This window comes from Triturus cristatus, chromosome 2_2 (assembly GCF_964204655.1).
Source record: "Triturus cristatus chromosome 2_2, aTriCri1.1, whole genome shotgun sequence".
NCBI classification, from domain to species: Eukaryota; Metazoa; Chordata; class Amphibia; order Caudata; family Salamandridae; genus Triturus; species Triturus cristatus.
In genome coordinates, this window is record NC_140582.1 from 1,047,886,636 (window position 1) to 1,047,909,675 (window position 23,040).

The window sequence follows — 23,040 nt, forward strand, 5'->3', positions numbered from 1 at the left end:
TGAGAGTTTGATGTGCTAAGAAAATCTGACAGTTCAAACCTCTGAGGAGAACTGGAGTTCCAAGCCTTTACACATCTTTGGCAGGAGTTCTGGTCATATAATGAGGTATTTTTGACACCTGTAATCTATAGCTGTAAATTAACTAAAAATAAAGTGAAATGAATGGTATCCTGGAGCGACTGGTGGTCGCAGCCACAGGGTCCCAAGGAGCCCGGAAGACTCCATCCCATCAGGGAAGCCAGAAGATGGTGAATCTTGTTAAACCTAAATCTGGTCAGTAGAAATCGGCCCCAATCATTCCTCACACTGATCAGATATGGTTCCATAAGTGGCACAGTTTTTAATAACATAAACTCCCTCACCATAGGTTTAAGTAACTATGCCTGGTCTCTGAAAACTACCTTATGTTCCAAACCTTTATCTCTGATCCATGTTACTCGCAGGTTGAGGGCTATGAAATATATCCTCCTTCCCCACGCTATTAGAGCCCCCTTGACGTAGGCAATCCAAGGGATCTTGAAGGCATGATCCAGGGCTAAACAGTCCTTTCATGATCAAGGTCCCAGTAAGCTCCACCTTTCTGCCAGGACATTAAAAAAAACAGAAGAGAGAGGAATCACTGCTTGCCCACGCTGTCATGCTCAGCTACCCTAAACAAGCCTAAAATGAGGATTAAAGGTCAGAGAGGAAAATATTTTGATGTGGTGTACAGAACAAAGTAAAATACAGAATTAATTAAAAGTAATTTTTTTTTAACTAAAATGTAATGTTACATACACTTTTATAATTGAAAAAGGTTGTTAAAATATTTTATAATTAAATAATATATATGTTTTAGTTTTATATCTTTTATTTTAAATGATATTTAATTACATTTTTAATTAAATTAAATATTTTAATTTAATTTAGTAATGTTTCCTATGCGGTCTTATTTTAAGTTACTGTCTCCATTATTTTCTACGGGATGGTGTTTCAGTATCAGTGATTGGCCATTGTATACTGCTGGTTTTACTACTGTTTATTTTTGGTAGTAGTATCTCACACTCCACTCCCTGTTTCAGGGGGTAAAGAAGTGTAAGCCTACACTTTTGAGTAACTTTACACTCTGATTTTGTGAAAAGCCAGAAGTAGTATAGTTACTCAAATGTGTAAGAGTAAACATACATAAGTAAATGTCTCACAAATGTAAGTTACCTTTGTGAATAGACCCAATTATTTTTAAAATCATATCTACCTTGCCCACTTCCAACATGTCTCTTGTACCACAAAACCTACTTGAAAAACATGTGTTTTTTAATATACTTTTTTGACCTGTAACAATTAGTCTGGTTACTGATACTAATTGATGCTTTTAATGGATCCCAAATGATTTTTAAATTGCTCCTAATTGATGCTTTTATTGAGGTTTTAAAATGTATGTATTTATGAAATTGTGTGCTGATGAAAACATAAACTCTAACCTGTAATTTATTACTATAAGACGGTCACATTGTTGCAGTCTCACATACAATTGTTTACACATTTTGAATGTGAGCACCTAACAAACTGCATAAATGTTGATGTTAAACTACTGCACAATATGTTTCATTTTACTGTAAGGCGCTCTGATGCCCCTCTAAGGCCTTGTTTGCACCAATGTATGAGACTACACAGATACACAAATAAATAAGACATATTGAAAGTGTAAATCAATTTATATTTAACAAATGTTTAATGCAGACAGAGCAGACTAAATAGGCGGACTAACATACTACGATATTTTATGTGAAAAAGTTCACAACATTACAGTTATGATATTTGAAAGGATTTTGGTCCCAATTCATAAAGATTTAATTCAACTGAAGTCCTAAGTAATCCTGAAATTCATGAGTAACCGAGTACTCTAATCTTATGCCAGACGTTCATGAGTATGCAATGAGTACTACAAGAGTAAGTCTCACCAATCTTTGTGAATCAAGCCCCATGCGAAGTACGATGACTTATACTTACTTAAGTGCTGCTGCCCTTCCTAGAGCTGCTCTGTGCAGTGCAATTTGCTCCAATTTGTCCAAAAGCAACTGCTCTTTTGATTGTTTTTCCAATAGGATCTGATCCCTTTTCTCCTCCTCCTCTTTTATCTGGGCTTCTTTCAGTAAAAACAAACGTTCGCGCAGTTCTACTAGGGACATTTCACAGTTCAAACGATGTCCAGCGACCTGGGAATAAAGAAACGTTCATTTGGACAGGGCATTATACACAGCAGGAACCAGCTTCATTTTAGCAACAATTCCCTCAAACTGACCAAATCAGCTTTTGGGATGGCTGTAATTTACCAGTTTATACAAAAATAATAATGCTACCTTCTTCACAACAAAGTAATATCAATCTGCTTCTATGGTAGTAATTTGTTTACACTGTAGAGCCTCAATGAGTAAAAAGTAGCGGAACGACAAAAACTAACTGTACTGACAAAAATGTCATGGAAAGAGCCCTTTCTTTTATTCTCATAATTAAGTTCACCACCCACAGGATTTGCTTAATCTCTAGCTGGGGTTTTGCGATCATAGCAAAATGCCCAGGTGATGCTACCATCTGTACAGCTCGTCCATAAGGGTGTTAAGGCTTTGCCCTCCTTGTTTTCTTCCCCATTTTAATACACACTTCTGACCTTTAACTTGTGACCTCAGTAGCAGGAATACCTTACTAATCAGCAAAGAGGCCACTAGCTGAATTCCTGGCACCCTCTGAGGGTTTGAGAGGTTCAAGAATAGAACATTACAGTCTGGTATTTGTGGCAGGTGGGTTGTCCTGTGGAGGAGAAGTGGCAGTGACCAAAGCTAGTTCATTAGAAAACCTCTTGCTTCTCCTGTTGGTCTTCAGAACTGGGTTGGAACTCCCTGCGTGGGTGTCGATTAACAGAGGGTAAATCACTTTGTAGGGCTCATCTTTGGAGAAAAGTGAACTCTGCCTGACAGGGAAACACTAATGGGACACATCAAGGGTGTTTCCATACAAGAACTTCTCTTGGAAAGAGGTGAACAGCATAAAAGTCACCCTTGAATTGTTTTTTGAAATAACAACTGAATAAACATGTCTGGGATGGATGGGAACTGAAACAATAACATTTCTGTATGTAACAAAAACCTGTGCTCATTTATTTTCTTACTTAAAATGGAGTTCCAAACCTTAAGTCAGTGGCATGTTAAAGTTCCACTACAGACCAGGGTTAGAGTCCTATAGTCGGGACTTTATTATTCATCCTGGAGTGTTGGCTATCCTCAAATATGCAATTTCACTTGGTGAAAACTGGACATGCACATCTTCACAATTCTTTGGCCTGGAGATAAGTGCAAATTTGCAATTTCAAAATACTGTGCAAACAATTATCATTCTGAGTTTGTAAAATCAGGCACAAATAGTATTTGCGACCAACTGATTTGATATTCCAAGATAATCCATCCCCTCACCCCCCTCCCCCCCCCCCACAAACATCTCCATTTTTCACATGGAAAATGTTTTAGATTCTGAGTTTTGGGGCCCAGGAAGAGGGAAATAATGTGAAACTACGATCATTCATTCAGAGTTCTGGAAACTCAGAATGAGGACGTAAAATCATTCAGTTGAAAAACCACAAGGTGCAGTACCATTTGTTTCCCACTGGGAATTTTACATCCAGGGCCCGAAATGAGGGAGTAAGTGATTTTGGGGATTTATTTTTACTTTAATTATACTGATTAAGGGCCTGATTTAGATCTTTGTGGATGGGTTACTCTGTCACAACGGTGACATATTTCCTGTCCGTGAAAACAATGGGATTTATATTTTGGCAGACGGGATATCTGTCACCGTTGTGACAGTGTAACCTGTCCGAGATCTAAATTAGACCCTATGTTTCTTAGTATTATCTCATGGTACTCGTCACCCAATATCAATGTTTAATAAGGAGAGCTTGCAATTCTTCATCTTCACTTATTAAAAAATTATTTAAATAAAAGAAGAACTTACCTCGGTCAAATCAACAAACTTGTGTCTAATGAAAGGAACAGATTCAAGGGCTCTTATTTGGCGAATTAAATCAAATTTTTTCCTAAGTTCTTCCTCTGCTTCTTCTAATGCTTGACGGAGAAGTTCACGGCTCTCCTCTGCTACTTCCTGAACTACAATAGAAATGAAAAAGTAAAGTAAAACATTTCCTCTGGTTTCTTTTTTTTTTTTTTAGAAAACCATCAATGACATGAACAGAACAGAGAAGTTTACTTTTACATGTTTTACTTACAATGTATTCAAACTTTAAAATACATTTTACATGCAAGTTACAAGTCAATAAAATATTGAGTTAGTATTTATGTTTTAATATAATAAAAATCAAGACAAGGAGCATAATAAATTCAGGGTACACCAAAACCACCTAACAGTTTCATCTTTGGCAATTGATGAGTGAGAAATGTTAGTTTAAAGTACATTCATGAAGTCAGGTTAAAGATGTTTAACTTAAAAACATTAATCTGTTTAATAAAACATATTAAATATTTATTTTTAATGCAAATAGGATTAAGTGGGCAAGACAGACTTAAAATCATATTTATGCTCCAGATTCATGAACCACCTCTTATAAATGATGTACGTGTGCTTATAGTTAAAAATACATAATCTACCTTTGAGCTAATTAAGAACATTATTGCAACGTAGCAAACTGAATTAATTGAGTTAGTCAAGACACTGTACATACATAATTGGTACACATATGCTGTCTTGTTTAAATGTTTAGTAATCCTGGATGATTCATGGTTTTCTATGATACTAATGGAGATTTTCAGCTGCCATGTCAAGAGGTATAACGACAGTCTAACTGTTACTCCGAAATGCCATTTTCAATTGATCTCATAGCTAAGTATTCTGTTATATGAAGTTATAAAAACCACAAGGTTTGAAACTCTGAGTGTAAAATAATATGTGGCACTAAGTTTGACTCAGACTTCTTCTGAAAGTCATGATGCGTGGGATGATATCACTATAAGGAAGAATGCTGTATACTTGACATAGGCAGATGTAATTTGTAGGGACCTGCAGGTCCTATTGCCATTAAAGTAGATTGAAACCTTATCTGTGTCAGTTCCTTTACAATAGTTGATCTAAGGAGTAGAAATGCTTGAATCCCCTGGCTTTTAAAGAAGAAAGCACTCAATTACAATCATTGTATTCCTATTCAGGACTTTAACAAATAATTACCACAATTCGGAAAGCAGAAACACAGGCATCTGAGCGAGGCACCTCTACTGGATTTAAAGTTTGTTTCCCGTGAAGATGAGTCAAAATCAAAACAAAAATAAGGATCTGCCATGAACAAAGACAGACTGCAATCCAAAACTAACTCACAAGGTGCAACTCGAAAGTCACTGCATCCAGCAAATAAGAATCCTTGCAATGACTGTTTGTTAACGAATACAGTCCACTTTTCTCATCTTCCAGAAAGTTTTGCACAACAGGAAATGCAGCAGCATACATGTTCTCATCTGTGCAAACACGATTGTTATAGAAACATCTGCTTTTCACCGGAGCAAGATATATGCAGTCACGTGGAACCTACTGATGTTAGGTGCCCTCCTGACCAACACACAAACATACATATTTTCTGATAGAATTCTGATATTTGGGGGTTTTTTGTGTGCCTATCTCAAGATTCATCAACACTGGGCTATAAAAAGACACCATAGCTGCTGTGACACCTATGGGTATCAAACATGTAAAACGTTTTTGTGACCGCGTTAAGAGATCACTTTCCTTTTATTAACGTATTCTTGGACCCAAACATTTAATGTTTGAATTATGTTTTATTAAGATGAAAATTGTAAAGTAGCAAAGTTCAACATTACCACCTAAGCCATCCAATACTCCATAAATGAAATACTCCCAAATATCCTTTCATACAACTATTCTGCATTTGGAACTGATATTCAGCCTCAAGGGCCTTAGTACCAAATCCACGGCAGATATTGCAAAGAGGTACGCAACGGGAAAGACAAGGAACAATAATCATAAAACCAATGGTATCTATTGAAATCTCTAGTCCCACCACATTTTTGAAATCCTTAGAAAATCTCTCCCAATGCTAAGAAGAAGGGACAGGCAGACTATCTAGGCCAGGTAACCACCGGACACTCAAAGAGAGGGAACAACCAACCACAGTATCATGGCACAACTCATTCTTCCAACTGTAGAATACTACTTAGCTGAAAGTTATTATTCCTTTTTAAGGATGATTTTCCTCACCCACCAAAGGTGACATGCTTCATCAACGTGAATCTCCTCGCGCCTTGACAACTGATCACTGTCATTTTTGCACCTAGCAATGAGTTGCCATGGCGCCCACCTATGGCCCCACCATGGTATGACTCTTTTTACTCTAAGCAAGCATCCTTTGGGTCTTACAGTCTGCTCTCTGAGCGTTGTGCAGCCCCACAATGGCCCATGATCAATTATGCGCCTAGCAATGGGTTCGAGATCAATCTCATTCTCTCTACCTTGCACACTGGCCCCTATTGTTGTGATGATGACACGTTAGCCCATCATTAATCTTAATTAGACAATTACACACTAGTAAGCCTTTGATAGCCCCACTAGCTTGTCTTCAAATACTGGGTCCTCACCAGCCTCTATTTTTGGTCTCTTATCTATGCTCACTGTGGCCATCTGTCCTATCTTGACTAATTCCTTTAGCCTGACTACCACCACAATTGGGCGGACTCCATACATTGCAGAACTCTGCGGCTAGAACTTTGGTCGGCCTTCCCCGCAGATGCTCAGCCAGAGCGACCATCAGAAAACTGCACTGGCTCCCTGTTGACTCCAGAATCAAGTTCAAGACCCTCATTATGACCTTCAAAATCCTCAAACTCAATACCCCCCCTCTGCTTCAACCCCTTCTCACTCCCTACGCGCCGTCACGGAACCTAAGATCTTCCAACCGAAACCTTCTATGCGTCCCACGCATAAAACTCTGCCGCATGGGCGGCCGCTCCTTTAGGTTCCTGGGAGCCAAGATGTGGAATGAACTACCACATCATATTCGCTCGATAGACAACTTATCAGCTTTCCGGAAAGCAGTGAAAACTTTTCTATTCCCTTGCCTGTAACCCCTTCTCTGTCCATGGACTTTCCACGCTTAGGATCTGATCTGGGTTCCAGCGCCGGGACGCCTCATTGCTGGGGCAGCTGTAGCGCTTTACCAAAACAATAAGATAAGATAAGATAACGGACATCTTGTCTTCTTCATTTTTACACTCACTCGAGTTGCCTTTGTAAATGTTAACCATGCTGCTTCCCAAACGGCAGCTCTTCAATGTCTTAGTACTTGAGATCCTCATCCTCCATCTCCTACTCTCTCTTCTATATTTCAACTTTAGGAAAGAGTGCACCCTGAGCCCCACGCCAGGGTCCCCGAGTTGAGGCACTTCATCTGACGATTGCAGGTAAGTTTAATTTTGGGGGGGTGTTGGAAAACCACTCCCACACTAGAAGGGGTGGTTGTGGACTCCCCGAACACACTGTGGTAGCTTGGCTCGAGTGGTCAGGAAACAGGCACAGTGCTAAGCATACAATATACCCATACAATAACCATGCGTGCATCCGTTCCAAAAACGACTCTACACCGTAAAAATTATGAAAATATTCTTCTTTATCTTTTTCTCTTAGTTGCTGATTGGAAAAATAAATAAGACAATCACCATATACAAATTTAAATAGTGCAGGTCAAATAAATACTGGCTGTTTGATGAAATAAATAGGGGTGATCATAAATAACAGGGCATAAATACAAGTGCAATATATACAGACAATTAAATACTTTGAGGCAATAAATACTGTACCAATAAATATTGTACACCATCAAGTCCTGTGGACCTATAAATATAGTGCAGCAATAAATAGGTAAAAATTCAATAAATACAGTACCCCCAATAAATAATTAAAAGTATACAGCAACACTCCTGTAATCAGATGACACTTCAATTCTTAAGGGCAGATTTGGCCCAGGCACAGCTTGTAGGGTTGTGGAAGGCTTGAGGGGGGCTACTCCCTGGCTGGGACAAGGCTGAGGCCTAAGCTGAGGTAGATCAAAGGGGGGAATACCAGTGCCCTGGCTTTCTCTCTCCACACAACCTCTCTAGGTTAGCCCCAGTTCACCCCTTGCACAGTCAGGTTGGTTTCAGCACCTCCCTAGCCCCTTAGAGCAGTCTCTCAGGTCTCCACAGGGCCTTAGGCGCCCTCTACTCCACTTACTGCCCTTTTTCTGATGTTCCGACGCCGCTGGAGTCGTGTCGACGCCGTGAGGCGGTTCCGGTTCGGTCTCGGCGGCCTCGGCACAATGTCAGTTCTTTGACGACGCCGGCAGGCGGTTCCGGTCCGATGTCGGTGGCCTCGGTTCGATCTCGACCTCCGATTCGACGGCGTCGGGCAGTCTCTTCACGATGTCGACTTCGGGCGGCTCCGGTCCGATGGCGCTCTCGGCTCCGATGACGTCGGCCGGCCTGGCCTCGATGTCGACTTCCGGCGACTCCGGGGTGCGATCCTCACCCCCGACCTCCGGTGCTCCTCCTCACAGGCTCCGGGCGACTCCGGAGTGCGATCCTCACTCCCGACCTCCGGTGCTCCTCTACCTCGGTCTCCGACGACTCCGGAGGGCGGACTTCACTCCTCCGATGACGCCGCTCGCTCGACCTCGGTTCACTTCCTCCTCGACCTCTGGTATTCCTCACGACCTCCGTCGGCGCCCTCTCACGACCTCAGGCGGCTCCGGGTACGACGTCTGCTACTTCAGTCAGCGCCGCTTCTCCACCTCGGGCTCCAGGTCTTCAGGCTACTCGACGCCGGACTCCAGGGAAACCAGTTCTCAGGTCAGAATCTTGCTGTTTTCTTGGTTCTAAGGCCTGTTCCTGCTGTCCAGGTCCTTAGGATAAGTTTCTTCTGTCTTCTTCCCACACAGGGCTATAGGCTGGGATCCATCAGTAGGGACAAGTATCAAGGGTGGGTTTATGGACCCCACTCCAGGCACAAGTTTCCACCCCTGCTGCTTCACTCCTTCCTCCTTCACTGTTGTGCTCCTCTCTCTTCACCAGTCAGGTGCCAACTGCCAGCTCCAACTGCCAACTGCCTCTCTTATCCTCCCAACATTCTAAACGGTCTCCAACTGTCACAGAGTTCTGGAATCTCCTGCAATGTTCTGGAAGGTGCTAGTAGGTTCCAGTGGATGCTGGTGATGTCACAGGTGGCCACCATTTTGTGCTCCAGGCCCTCAGACAGAAGTTTCAGGGGTAGCTAAAATGGCTCCCTGAATCTGCAGCAACACGAAAAAGTCTGGTGGTTCCCAAAAAGGAAAAATTCAAACAGGGTTTGAGGCAAAAGTGGGACAAAATAAATAATGATGAGGAGGGACCACCCAAAGGGCTGACAGGTCTAACACGCGTCCCCCCCAGCTGAAAGTGGGGAGAGCTACCCAACCCCTTGGGAGTTCTCATCACTAAGGCGGAAATACCTTGAGAGACCGTCTGCATTGGCGTGGTCCACTCCAGGCCGATGTTCCACCTGAAAGTCCATCCCCTGTAGGGAAATAGACCACCTCAACAACTTGGGATTCTCCCCCTTCATTTGCATCAGCCAACGAAGGGGTCTGTGGTCGGTCTGAACTAGGAAGTGCGAGCCAAACAGGTATGGCCGCAACTTCTTCAGAGCCCATACCACTGCAAAGGCTTCACGCTCTATTGCACTCCACTTCTGTTCCCTGGGAAGTAGTCTCCTGGATAGGAAGACCACGGGTTGATCCAGACCCTCTTCGTTGAGCTGCGATAACACTGCCCCAATGCCATGTTCTGATGCATCTGTCTGGACAATGAACTCCTTGGAAAAGTCTGGGGCCCGTAAGACCGGGGCCTCGCACATGGCTTTCTTCAATCCCTCAAAGGCTTGCTGACAAGCCTCCGTCCAGACTACCCGTCGAGGTTGTTTCTTGGACGTGAGCTCCGTGAGGGGGGCTACGATGGTACCGTACCCCTTCACGAAGCGGCGGTAGTATCCCGTGAGGCCCAAAAATGCTCGGACCTCAGTCTGTGTCTTGGGGGGTTCCCAGGCCATGATGGCCTCGATCTTCGCCTGGAGGGGTTGCACCGCTCCCCTACCCACCAAGTGTCCAAGGTACACTACCGACCCCTGCCCGATCTGGCACTTGCTGGCCTTGATCGTCAATCCAGCTTGTCTCAGGGCCTGGAGAACAGCTTGCAGGTGACGCAAGTGATCCTCCCAGCTGTTACTGAAGACGGCTATGTCATCCAGATAAGCAGCAGAGAAACTCTCCATTCCGGTGAGGATCTGGTTTACCAGGCGCTGAAACGTGGCAGGTGCGTTCTTGAGCCCAAAGGGCATCACACAGAACTGGTAGTGGCCATTGGGCGTGGAGAAGGCTGACCTTTCCCTTGCTCCATCAGTCAAAGAGATCTGCCAGTACCCTGAAGTAAGGTCAAAGGTACTTAAATATTGGGCAGCTCCCAGCCGGTCAATCAATTCATCCGCCCTAGGGATCGGATGAGCATCAGTTTTGGTCACTGAATTCAGTCCCCGATAGTCCACACAGAACCTCAGTTCTGGTTGGGCACCCGGTGGTGCAGCTTTCGGTACTAACACCACCGGACTGGACCAGGGGCTGCTAGAAGGTTCAATCACTCCTAGCTCCAGCATCTTAGTGACTTCACTATGAATGCTGGCCTTCACCTTGTCTGACATCCGGTAGATCTTGGACTTCACGGGTGGGCTGTCTCCTGTGTCCACGTCATGGACGCACAGGTGAGTCCTACCCGGAACAAGGGAGAACAACGAAGAGTACTGCCCCAGGACCTGGCGACAGTCCTCCTGCTGTTCAGGAGTTAGAGATGGGGAGAGAATCACTCCCTCCACCGACCCATCCTTCTCTTGAGACGCAAACAGGTCAGGGAGAGGCTCGCTTTCCACGTCCTCTCCTCCGTCAGTCACCATCATCAAGATGACTTCGGGCCTCTCGTGGTGGGGTTTGAGGCGGTTGGCATGCAGCACCCGCAGGGGCTGACGAGGGGTCTTCAGGTCCACCAAGTAGGTAGCCTTACCCTTCTTCTCCAACACCTCAAAGGGTCCTGACCAGCGATCCTGGAGGGCACTAAGCTCTCCTGGTTCGATCACCCACACCTTCTGGCCAGGCTCCAACTCCACCGGGTGAGCGTTGTGGTCATACCACGCCTTCATCACTGCTTGGCTGGCTTCCAAGTTGTCAGAGGCTTGCTTCCACAACTTAGCCATTTGGCTCCGGAAGGCCAGCATGTAGCTCACCACATCCTGGGGAAGCTTTCTGGGAGTTCTTTCCCATCCGTCTCTCACCAGGTTAAGAGGTCCACGTACAGGGTGCCCATACAGAAGCTCGAAGGGGCTGAAGCCCACTCCCTTCTGTGGCACTTCCCTGTAGGAAAAAAGTAAACAGGGTAGGAGGACGTCCCATTTCCTCCGCAGGCTTTCAGGCAGACTTCTGATCATGCCCTTCAAGGTTTTGTTAAACCTTTCCACCAGACCATTTGTCTGGGGGTGGTAAGGAGTGGTGAACCGGTAGGTCACTCCACACTCCTTCCACATTGCCCGCATATATGCTGACATGAAGTTGGTCCCCCTGTCGGACACAACTTCCTTGGGAAAACCCACTCGGGTAAAGATTCCCATCAGGGCCCTAGCCACAACAGGTGCTGTTATGGTCCTCAGAGGTATTGCCTCTGGGTACCGTGTGGCATGATCCACCAGAACCAGGATAAACCTGTGACCAGCTGTAGTTGGTGGATCTAATGGACCCACAATGTCGATGCCCACCCTTTCAAAGGGGGTGCTAACGACAGGAAGTGGTTCCAGGGGAGCTTTCAGCTTCACCCCTGTTTTCCCACTGGCTTGGCAAGACACACATGTCCGGCAGTAGGTATCGGACGACACTTTCATCTGAGGCCAATAAAAGTGTGGGACAAGACGGGCGAAGGTCTTGTCTTGCCCCAGGTGTCCTGCCAATGGTATCTCGTGAGCCAACTCCAGAAGGAAGGCTCGATAACGTTGAGGAACTACCAAGGCTCGTGACGATCCATGTAGGGGTGCCTTGGGTTCACTGTAGAGGAGGCCATCCTCCCAGTAAACACTGTAGTTCCCTTCAACGTTCCCTGCTGCCTGGGCTTCGGCCTGTCGCCTCAGCCCCTCAAGGGTAGGGCACTCCCTCTGGCCCTGGCAGAATTCCTCCCTGGACGGGCCTCCCTCCACGTGCCACTCGGCCGGGATGGGTAGGTCCTCCAGGTTGGTAACGTCCCCCTCCGCAGACTCCTGGTCCACCACCTCCGGTGGCCTATCCGTCCTACGGGGTGGAGACGCCGAGGCAGGCTCCTCCTGTCCTCGGTTCTTCCCTTGACTGGCAGCTGGCTGGGCCTTTGTTCCAGGCTCCAGCCGGAATGAACTCCCTCTTCGGGTAGTCGCGGACCTTGTGCTAACACAGGCCCAGTCAGGTGTACCCAGCATCTCGGTGTGAGTCCGGTATTCCACCTCCTTCCAAGCGTTGTGCTCCATGTCATTTCCCAGCAGACAATCGACTGGCACGGCAGGGCTTACGGCAACTCGAAGTGAACCTGCAACCCCCCCCCATTCAAAGGGAACCTCGGCCACGGGATAGTGGCCTGTTCTGCCGTCAGCCATCGCGGCTGGGTGGAGTACATCGGGAATTACCTGCTCTGGAGACACCAGCTGGCTACGCACCATAGTCATACTGGCTCCTGTGTCTCTCAGAGCCTCCCCTCTTTGGCCGTTGATGGTGATCCACTGCCCATACTTTGCGGTATTTGCGGGCACCTGGATCTTGGGAACCATCTCCCGTTCTCCCAGGGACACTAAAGTGACACCCGCCCACTCCCTTCCCTTAGTTAAGGGCATCTCCTCCCCGAGCACTACACTAGCTACTCCGGGGGTCTTTCCTCCAGTGGGAGGGGGTGATCGTTTCTGACACTTCGGGTCTCCTTTATAGTGTCCAACGCCACCGCACTCGTAGCAATGGACAACCCTTGGCTGCTGACTCTGGCCAGGATTAGGGTTTCTGGGTGGGTTAGCCTTAGAGGTGAATCCTGTTCCCTTCCCTTGGAAGTTATTTTGGGGGCCTTTGGAGAACTCCTTTTTCTTTTCCCCTCCCTCTTTCTTCTGGGGGGCGCCCTGTCCGGCCTTTTGAGTATCCCCTCCAGTCCCCCTTGTGGACACCCGGGTACTGGCCCAAATGTCCGCCTCCTCAGCAAGCTTCCGGGGGCTGGTCAGCTTGCTATCCACCAGGTGTTGCCGCAGTTCAGGGAAACATTTCTCGAGTAGGTGTTCCTTCAGTACTAGGTCAAACAGCTCCTCGTAGTTCCTTACTTCACTGCCCTGAATCCAACCTTCCAGTGCCTTCTTTGCATAGTCCAGGAAGTCCACCCAATTCTGTGTGCCCAGTTTGTGACTACCCCTGAACTTCTGTCTGTACTTTTCAGGTGTTAGTCCAAACTTTCTGAGGAGCGCCAGTTTCATGGCGGGGTAGTGGGTCTGCTCATCCTCTTCGAGGGCCAATAAAGCATCCCTACCAGCTGGAGGCATGTACTTATACAATCCCCCTCCCCAGTACTTCACTGGAACCCCATGGGCCCTCAACGAGACCTCATAGGCTGCTAGCCACTTGGCGATGTCATCACCCACCCCATAGCTAGCTACTATGTCCTTTGGCAGGTAAGGTTTGGGTTCCCTGGTGGACTCTTGGATTTGGCTGCCACCATTAGGAACAGTTGGTGCCCCAATTCTTAGGATCTGAAGCTCTATCTCTTTCAGTCTTATCTCATGAGCCATCCTCTCTTTCTCCGTCTCATGAGCCAACCTCTGTTCCTCCTTCTCCTTCTCCAGCTTTGCTAAATCCCATGTGAGCTGTCTTTTCTCTCTCCGATCTGCTAACTCCACGCTGGATAAGCCCCCGCTAGAGACAGTGCTGCCCTTCCTAGAAAGTGTCCTGGGCCCTGCTGACAGGTTCCCCACCTCAGGTTGGTACATCTCAGCCCCCTCGGGGTCAGGCTCTCCATCCCTGTCTTCCTCCTCAGCCTTGCTTTCTCGGCGTGCCTCCCCCCAAGCGCTTAAGCTGGTTTGGAGTGCACCCTTCTTTGCTCCTGGGGGACAGTACACCCCCTCCCGCTGGCAAAACTCCCTGAGTTGGGCCACAGTGTACGTTTCTAAATCTTCTAGTACAAACTCCATCTTGCCCACTCAGGTTAGAGGACAGGTTTTTGTGCAGTAACTATGCAGGGGGGTACCTTTAATAATACCTCCTCCCACCACCAGAGTAAATTTGGAAAAAACAGAAACCCACAATTAGGAAGGCCGCTGTGAGAAAACTCCCGGTGTAGGCCTATGGACTACCCACAGTTATTGTTGAGTATATGTAGGCACAGCTCTATCCCACCACTGAACACCAATTTATGTTGGAAAACCACTCCCACACTAGAAGGGGTGGTTGTGGACTCCCCGAACACACTGTGGTAGCTTGGCTCGAGTGGTCAGGAAACAGGCACAGTGCTAAGCATACAATATACCCATACAATAACCATGCGTGCATCCGTTCCAAAAACGACTCTACACCGTAAAAATTATGAAAATATTCTTCTTTATCTTTTTCTCTTAGTTGCTGATTGGAAAAATAAATAAGACAATCACCATATACAAATTTAAATAGTGCAGGTCAAATAAATACTGGCTGTTTGATGAAATAAATAGGGGTGATCATAAATAACAGGGCATAAATACAAGTGCAATATATACAGACAATTAAATACTTTGAGGCAATAAATACTGTACCAATAAATATTGTACACCATCAAGTCCTGTGGACCTATAAATATAGTGCAGCAATAAATAGGTAAAAATTCAATAAATACAGTACCCCCAATAAATAATTAAAAGTATACAGCAACACTCCTGTAATCAGATGACACTTCAATTCTTAAGGGCAGATTTGGCCCAGGCACAGCTTGTAGGGTTGTGGAAGGCTTGAGGGGGGCTACTCCCTGGCTGGGACAAGGCTGAGTCCTAAGCTGAGGTAGATCAGTGCCCTGGCTTTCTCTCTCCACACAACCTCTCTAGGTTAGCCCCAGTTCACCCCTTGCACAGTCAGGTTGGTTTCAGCACCTCCCTAGCCCCTTAGAGCAGTCTCTCAGGTCTCCACAGGGCCTTAGGCGCCCTCTACTCCACTTACTGCCCTTTTTCTGATGTTCCGACGCCGCTGGAGTCGTGTCGACGCCGTGAGGCGGTTCCGGTTCGGTCTCGGCGGCCTCGGCACAATGTCAGTTCTTTGACGACGCCGGCAGGCGGTTCCGGTCCGATGTCGGTGGCCTCGGTTCGATCTCGACCTCCGATTCGACGGCGTCGGGCAGTCTCTTCACGATGTCGACTTCGGGCGGCTCCGGTCCGATGGCGCTCTCGGCTCCGATGACGTCAGCCGGCCTGGCCTCGATGTCGACTTCCGGCGACTCCGGGGTGCGATCCTCACCCCCGACCTCCGGTGCTCCTCCTCACAGGCTCCGGGCGACTCCGGAGTGCGATCCTCACTCCCGACCTCCGGTGCTCCTCTACCTCGGTCTCCGACGACTCCGGAGGGCGGACTTCACTCCTCCGATGACGCCGCTCGCTCGACCTCGGTTCACTTCCTCCTCGACCTCTGGTATTCCTCACGACCTCCGTCGGCGCCCTCTCACGACCTCAGGCGGCTCCGGGTACGACGTCTGCTACTTCAGTCAGCGCCGCTTCTCCACCTCGGGCTCCAGGTCTTCAGGCTACTCGACGCCGGACTCCAGGGAAACCAGTTCTCAGGTCAGAATCTTGCTGTTTTCTTGGTTCTAAGGCCTGTTCCTGCTGTCCAGGTCCTTAGGATAAGTTTCTTCTGTCTTCTTCCCACACAGGGCTATAGGCTGGGATCCATCAGTAGGGACAAGTATCAAGGGTGGGTTTATGGACCCCACTCCAGGCACAAGTTTCCACCCCTGCTGCTTCACTCCTTCCTCCTTCACTGTTGTGCTCCTCTCTCTTCACCAGTCAGGTGCCAACTGCCAGCTCCAACTGCCAACTGCCTCTCTTATCCTCCCAACATTCTAAACGGTCTCCAACTGTCACAGAGTTCTGGAATCTCCTGGAATGTTCTGGAAGGTGCTGGTAGGTTCCAGTGGATGCTGGTGATGTCACAGGTGGCCACCATTTTGTGCTCCAGGCCCTCAGACAGAAGTTTCAGGGGTAGCTAAAATGGCTCCCTGAATCTGCAGCAACACGAAAAAGTCTGGTGGTTCCCAAAAAGGAAAAATTCAAACAGGGTTTGAGGCAAAAGTGGGACAAAATAAATAATGATGAGGAGGGACCACCCAAAGGGCTGACAGGTCTAACACGGGGTTTGTTTGTGAACGCCTGGTCGTGATTGATTATGAAAAACACAGTGTACCAGGATGCCTGAAATTCACCTCATCCCGGTTGAATAGAGTGTGAGCGCAAACACTGCTTTGCTTTACCACATATATTGGGGTGATCTGTGGCACAACATGACAATTGCCACTTTTATTTAAACTATAGCCTAGCTGTTTAATTTCACAACAGGTTGTTTGACGGCGGACCACTGTTTGGTTTTCTATTTCTCCACACAAGCACACTTTCGAGCAGTAGCACTTTTATGCACAGGCCCTGAAGAATGCCAATACACCTCGGTTGAGGGTAAAATTAGAGAAACATGTTGACCTTCTGTAGAAACACATTGAAGCAGGACTGTTTCCTGCAATGTCCATTGGTTTTAACCCTGACCTAGGTGCACACTAATAAAGTTGTTCACGCACCCTGGAGTCAGTTTTAATCACTAACACCTGGCCGCTCTGTAGACCTCACCACCTTTTAGCTCACTACAGGGACCCAACATCTCTCTATAAAACATCTGCAGAACTCCTCCTTCACAGTGAGGGAGTTGTAGCCCACGCCATGATCATTTGTCATGGCACGAGGAGATTCCCAATAATGAAGCATGCCACCTTTGGTGGGTGATTGAAATCGACCTTAAAAAGGAATATTCTCGGTTGGGGCGGAGCCAGCTACGGAGTGAGATGGCCGCTTGTTGAGCGAGCTTCTCGCGAACACCAAAAATATCCTGCATAATCCTGAAACCATGAGCAGAAAACAACTGTAACGGATACAGAACAGAAGAAACCGAACCCGGAATGCTAGCGCGCCGAGTCCGGCCCCTGTGAATGGTTATCAGAGAGAACTACGGTAGAGCGCTGGTGAGACTGGAAGAGCAGGTGGATAAATGGATTAAAATGCCTCTCTCCATGGCGGACAGAATAGCCCTACAGAAAACGATCATACTACCTAGATTCCTATACCTTTTCTGGAACATACCAATATGGTTGACCAAGGCCTTCTTTCTCCGATTACGCTCTATTTTGCAACGACTAACATGGGCTGGCACACAAGCCAGGACTGGTTGGAAGACCCTAACCCAACCATACCACCTAGGGGGCTTTGGGGCGCCAGACTTCCAACTATACTTCCTCTGTGCACAGGCACAAGATACACACTTTTGAACACAACCCCACGCATATATCCCACACATTGCGGTGGAAAAAGACAGTGTACATCCCATGCCACTGACTGCACTAATAGCAGACCCAACGAAATATACACCAAGAGACAAGATACAACCAGCTCAGTGCACTTCTAGGGCGTGGCACGCGCTGGCACAAAGAACACACAAGCTGCCAGTTTATGCGAGGGCACTTGCTACAGCGAGACACCCTAAGCTTACCGTAACACAAGAAAAGAAAATGTACGCTTTATTGGTAGAGATGGGGATGACCACTATGGGAACTATATTCCCACATAATAAATTCATTAACTTGAAGGACCCCTCACTTTTCACCCATCAAACCCCATTGAAGAAATTCGCATACCTACGACTACGGCGATTAGGACATTATACACCACATTTCCAGACGAACCCACACAATTAAACAAGTTACAAATACTGTTAACTGCCCCTACCCGGAAAAACGTAGTGACGCGCCTATACAACGCGGCTCGAGAGGAACAAGCTGAAAAACCTAATGCGGCGGTAAATAGATGGGAAACAACATTGGGTGTGACAATAGACGAACATGACTGGCAATACAGTTGCACACAACTCACACTACTCACATCCAACTGCAAATTGCGCATCATTCATTTCAAATTCCTTCACCAACTATATTACACACCGGCTAAATTACACAGATTAGGCCGTAGAGAGACAGATAACTGTCAGAGGTGTAATGCACCGAGCGCTGACTTCTTGCATATGTCATGGGCATGGCCTCAATTGCAGATATACTGGAGTGAAGTCACTAACGCACTCACTGAGATGTTATCGGAACAGATCTCTAATACTCCCTTGGTGTACATTCGAGGAGTCAGGAAACTTAAACATGCCAGACGCAGAACATTTTTGACGGCTGCACTATTGCTTGCTAAGAGACGCATAGCGATGAGATGGGGAAGCAAGAGACCCCCTAGATTAAAAGACTGAATTGCAGATATGACCTACTGTAAGGCAACACTAGAGACGTATGCAGAAGACATTCCACAAGCCTCAAGGCCCAGAGACTTCTGGGAACCACTAGTTCAATACTTACAGGCGACCTCATAGACCGAAGATGCAGACTGACATATAAGATCATACTCTACCGTACAAACATGACAGGCGTAACTAACATATAACAGACAAAACATACGGTGAGAAGCACCGGACCTAGTGGGAGTGCAGAAACTCTTGTGCATCAGGTTATTGACTGCCGAAATTAAGAGCTGAAATAGTGATAAATGTCTTGTATAGGGTACAAAATGTACTCCCATGTGATATGTAAAGCTACTGTATGGTATTTACAATGCATATTCATGCTATGTAACTACTGGTTGGAATGAAAAATAAAATATATATATTTTTTTTTAAAAGGAATATTCTCTTTCAGCTAGGTTGTGTTCCCCCATATTCTTAATGCTTAAAGACACAGGTGTTTGTTTTGTGTATGGTATTGATTAGTTTGGGAGTCAACACCTACAGGTCTATAAATCTTCCCTGGACCCATTACGTGTGAGTGGCAACTCGTTCATCCACATTGGAGCTGTAATTCATGATAAGTCAGAAAAGGCTAGGTTAAAGTACATACCCCTAGCTTCACCTTCAGTCTCACAGGGTACCCATAGAGTGGCCTCACATTTTCTGGTAAGCACCTCTTTTAAATTGCTTGTACTGCCACAGTCATATCGTGCAAGGATTATACCTCACTGGCTACCCATGTGCTACAGGGTTACCTCTCACTTTATTGCTGCTGGTAACATCATGGTAGGCTTCTCAGGTCTTAATGGAAGGAGGTTAACCACTTCATTACAGGGTGCTGCACGAGTGCCCAAACATCAGGACTAAGCCACCGGCCAGGCAGCCTCTTCCGCTCATCAATACATGCTATCACCATTCACCCCTCTGTCCCCAATACATCTCACAACTAACTCTAGGATGGAAATCACACCTGAGCTCCTGAGATAGGGCACCTATTCTTTATGTGCAACTGGCCACACCTCTGACCAAACATTTTAGTACAGAAATGAGTGTGTTTCCCAACAAAATTGCTAGTATTCTGAGTCTATTACGATGTTAAGGGAAATCTTAGAAGATTAGAAAAGCTAGATAAACAATAGAAGCTCATGATCAACAGTTTTTTGGTCCCCGAGTATTTCCAAACAGCATGAGGCAGGAGTTTTGGTGTCTGTATTGAATGACTTCAGGTGGTGTTAAGCAACATAGAGCTATGATGATGGACCCTCCCCTTCATCTACAGAGGTGGCTTGTCTGCTGGAAAGCTTAATGTGACGAACCAAAGATAAGTGAACCAAGTCAAGAGACCAAATTTACCTGTGTGCGGCTGGGGGAAACTAGCATCAACGAATCCAACACTTTCATTAATTTCAGAGTCCTCTGCAGCAGCAAGAACCAACCCATCCTACCAAAAGGTGAGGTGGGAGGTTCTTTGAAGGGTTTTAAGTGAGATAGCATTCCATTTCCTTGTTGCGTAGCAGTAGAAGGCACGCTGCTGCTACTATGCGTCTTGCATAGTCCTAAGGATGTATTTATTTTAGATGCTAGATTTGGTGGTACGTCATTGTTGACTGCCTTGTAGGTGATGTAGCAACTCCAGAAAATGATCCAGGTAGACAGGGAAAACCATAATAGGTATAGGAGGGCTGGAATGATCTTGTTGAGCTTCCAATCACTTGAGTGGGTGAGGTGGGTCTCTGGGATATCACTCAGGAGAGAGTCTGCTCTATCATGTGAGAATGAACTTGTGCTGCACCGCCATTATGTAATAATTTTCTATGATATAGAGCATCAATTTGCAGAGCATGGACATTTGCTGCCATGGCATTTGACATGACATGCATCTTGAAGCAGAGGGTGGTATTGATGGGGAAGCCAAAAGATTTGTCTGAATCTATCTAACTTCATTTCATACGCCATTCTCAGGTCTGAAATTGGTTGTTGAGTTTAGAGATTAAAACAACATCTGTGCTTGGACTGAGGTGAGATGGTCCATGAAAGTGGTACGGCTTGAACTACAGGACAATATTGTTAAACTCCATTCGAGGTGCATAGTGTTGGGGTGCCATGGCTGTCACAAGGGTTGAAAAGGGTGGAGAGATCAAACAGCACGAGAAAGTAGTGGGCACAATTCCCTGTAATCTGGATGTTTTCATCAACCATTTGGATGTTTGTTATCTCTATGCTACAACACGGCCTAAATTTAAATTTGTAATTCTGCAGGAGGAAATTGGCATTGTTCTTTTTGTGGAGTGGACTGATGCGGCCTTCAAAATGATCGGTAGGGTCTTATGGATTAAGGTTGGAAATTTTGAGAGTGACTGTCTTGAGCATTTGGGTAGGAGTCTTACATAAGTAATTCATTTAACAACATGGAGTAGTTGTGAGAAGTTGGCCTGGCATATGCTGGTCACTAGTTATAGTGGCCACCTTGCACCAGTCCAATTCGACTCTTATGGTAGATAGGTTCAAGACAACCTTTTAAAGAAAGCTATCCTAGTGGTAGCTGTGGAGAGCAGCCTTCAGGCTAAGTCTCTGAGAAATGTAAAGCAGCTTGTTTTACCTTATAATCTCTTGAATTACCAAATGAAAGGACACCACACAGGTATATATATCAAATATATATGTATTTATTTCTAGACACACTCTACTAATCTCTTTATTAGATTAGAAGTCAGGAACACATTCAAATATCAACGTTTCACAATAAGTTAAGCACAAATATGGCTGGGGCCCTAGGGGCGTACCAGACCATATACTAAAAAAGAGGTTTAGGAAAGTCGACTTGCAAGGGGATAAGGCCTAGAGCCTGTAGAATCGCTGGGGCTTCACTAATGCAGCAAAAGCAGGTAAGTACAAGACCCACGGGAGACGCATGCAGTGTGAGAACACAGCCGCGGGCTCCCTATTGATTTCAATGGAGCAAGTCGCGGTTGGATTTTTAAAGTTTTAGGGTACTTCGAGGAAGTCTACAAGCAAGCCACATACAAGGTAAGTAATTTGAGAGCCAACACACACTAAGGCACCGGAGTGCACGAGTTACCTCACCCAGGGAAGCCGGGTGCATAGGTGTCTTTTGGTGTTGGGTTGCGTCGCGTCGCTGTATTCTATGAAAGCCAAAGAAGATTTACTGCTTGCGAAGACTGAAGAAGTGTCTGGTGGAATCCAAGGCTGGATTCAGGATGAAGATGACCTGAAAGCAGAAGGGACAGTGTTCACAGTCACTTGCCAGTGACCCGGGGCCAGGAAGATGGATGCCCACGGATGTCGGGTGATTTCAGGTGATCAAGGGTGTTTTGACTCTTCGCTCACGAGGTCCAGGAGGCATCGACAATGACCAGCAGCTGGATTCGGAGTGTACCACAACGTCTGCAGCTGACTGAGGTGTCGGCAACCGAATTGGAGCCAACAAGCCTTGGCAACAGCAAGTCTCGTAAAAAGTGAATTAAGTCAATGGTGCAGACCAGCAAGGTCTGGGGGACTCACCCAGCAAGGGTAAGTGAGGACAGGCCTGGAGCAACCAGGGGAGCCCTTTGGTTTGATCAGAAAGTCTTCCGGGGACCCACAAGCCAACGGGCAAGGGATCGCAAAGACGCCTTGTGAGGAAATGCTTCACAGGAGCCCACGATCACTCGGGACAGGTTAGGCCGCTGATTTTCGGTGCACAACCTGCTGGAGGCTTGGGCCACAAATGGTACAAAGCACAAGTTCGTAGAACGTCGTGAAGGGGTTGCACTCAACAATAGTGCACGGTACCCAGGTATTGCAGTTCCTCGTCACTCGTGGGGTCCGCTTGCCTCAGCTTTGCTGGGGACTCACAATGGCTGTTGAGAAGTCAGGAAATCCACTTCCGGGGCTGCAGGGACTTCGGACTCCGGCGAGAGCAGGAACATTTGCGACCGTTGATGCAAAGTTTTGGTGCCTGCCAAGCAGGGGAGTCACTCCTTGACTCCAAGGAAGATTCTTCCGTCTTCCAAAGGTAGTGGAACGTTGAAGGACCAGGATTCTTCTTGTAAAGCGTCGTCCAGGGATATCTAGTTTGCAATGGCAAGGGTTCCCTATCTCATACTAAAGGAAAGGGAGGGACTAGCTTTATGACCCACTTCCCTTTGTCCAGTTTCGCGCCAGAGCAGGGACAGGTAGCCCCGAACCGGTTTGAGCTGGTATATGCGCAGAGGAGCCTACTGCTCCCCCAGTGCAGGACTTCAACGCACTCTAGGAGTGCACCCACCCAGCCCCAATACACTAAATCCTGTCTGGAAGGTGGTGACACCTCCCTGTGACAGGATGCCTATTGTTGGGCCTCCTCCACTGTGAGTTTCAGTCAGCAGCAGGAGGGCAGCCCAGTGTCTGTGCTGGTGGCATCCATTTTG

General features: G+C 46.6%; 1 protein-coding gene across 2 annotated transcripts in view; it reads right to left on the reverse strand.

Annotated features, from left to right (window-relative positions):
- Nucleotides 1-23,040, reverse strand: part of CFAP99 (cilia and flagella associated protein 99) — a 545,884-nt gene that overhangs the window by 32,293 nt on the left and 490,551 nt on the right. For both annotated transcript variants that reach the window (XM_085643346.1, XM_085643347.1), the window contains exons 13-14: nt 3,985-4,136; nt 1,990-2,195 (exon numbers count right to left, since the gene is read on the reverse strand). In XM_085643346.1, the coding sequence (XP_085499472.1) occupies nt 1,990-2,195; nt 3,985-4,136 (358 nt within the window). The remainder of the gene's footprint in view (nt 1-1,989; nt 2,196-3,984; nt 4,137-23,040) is intronic.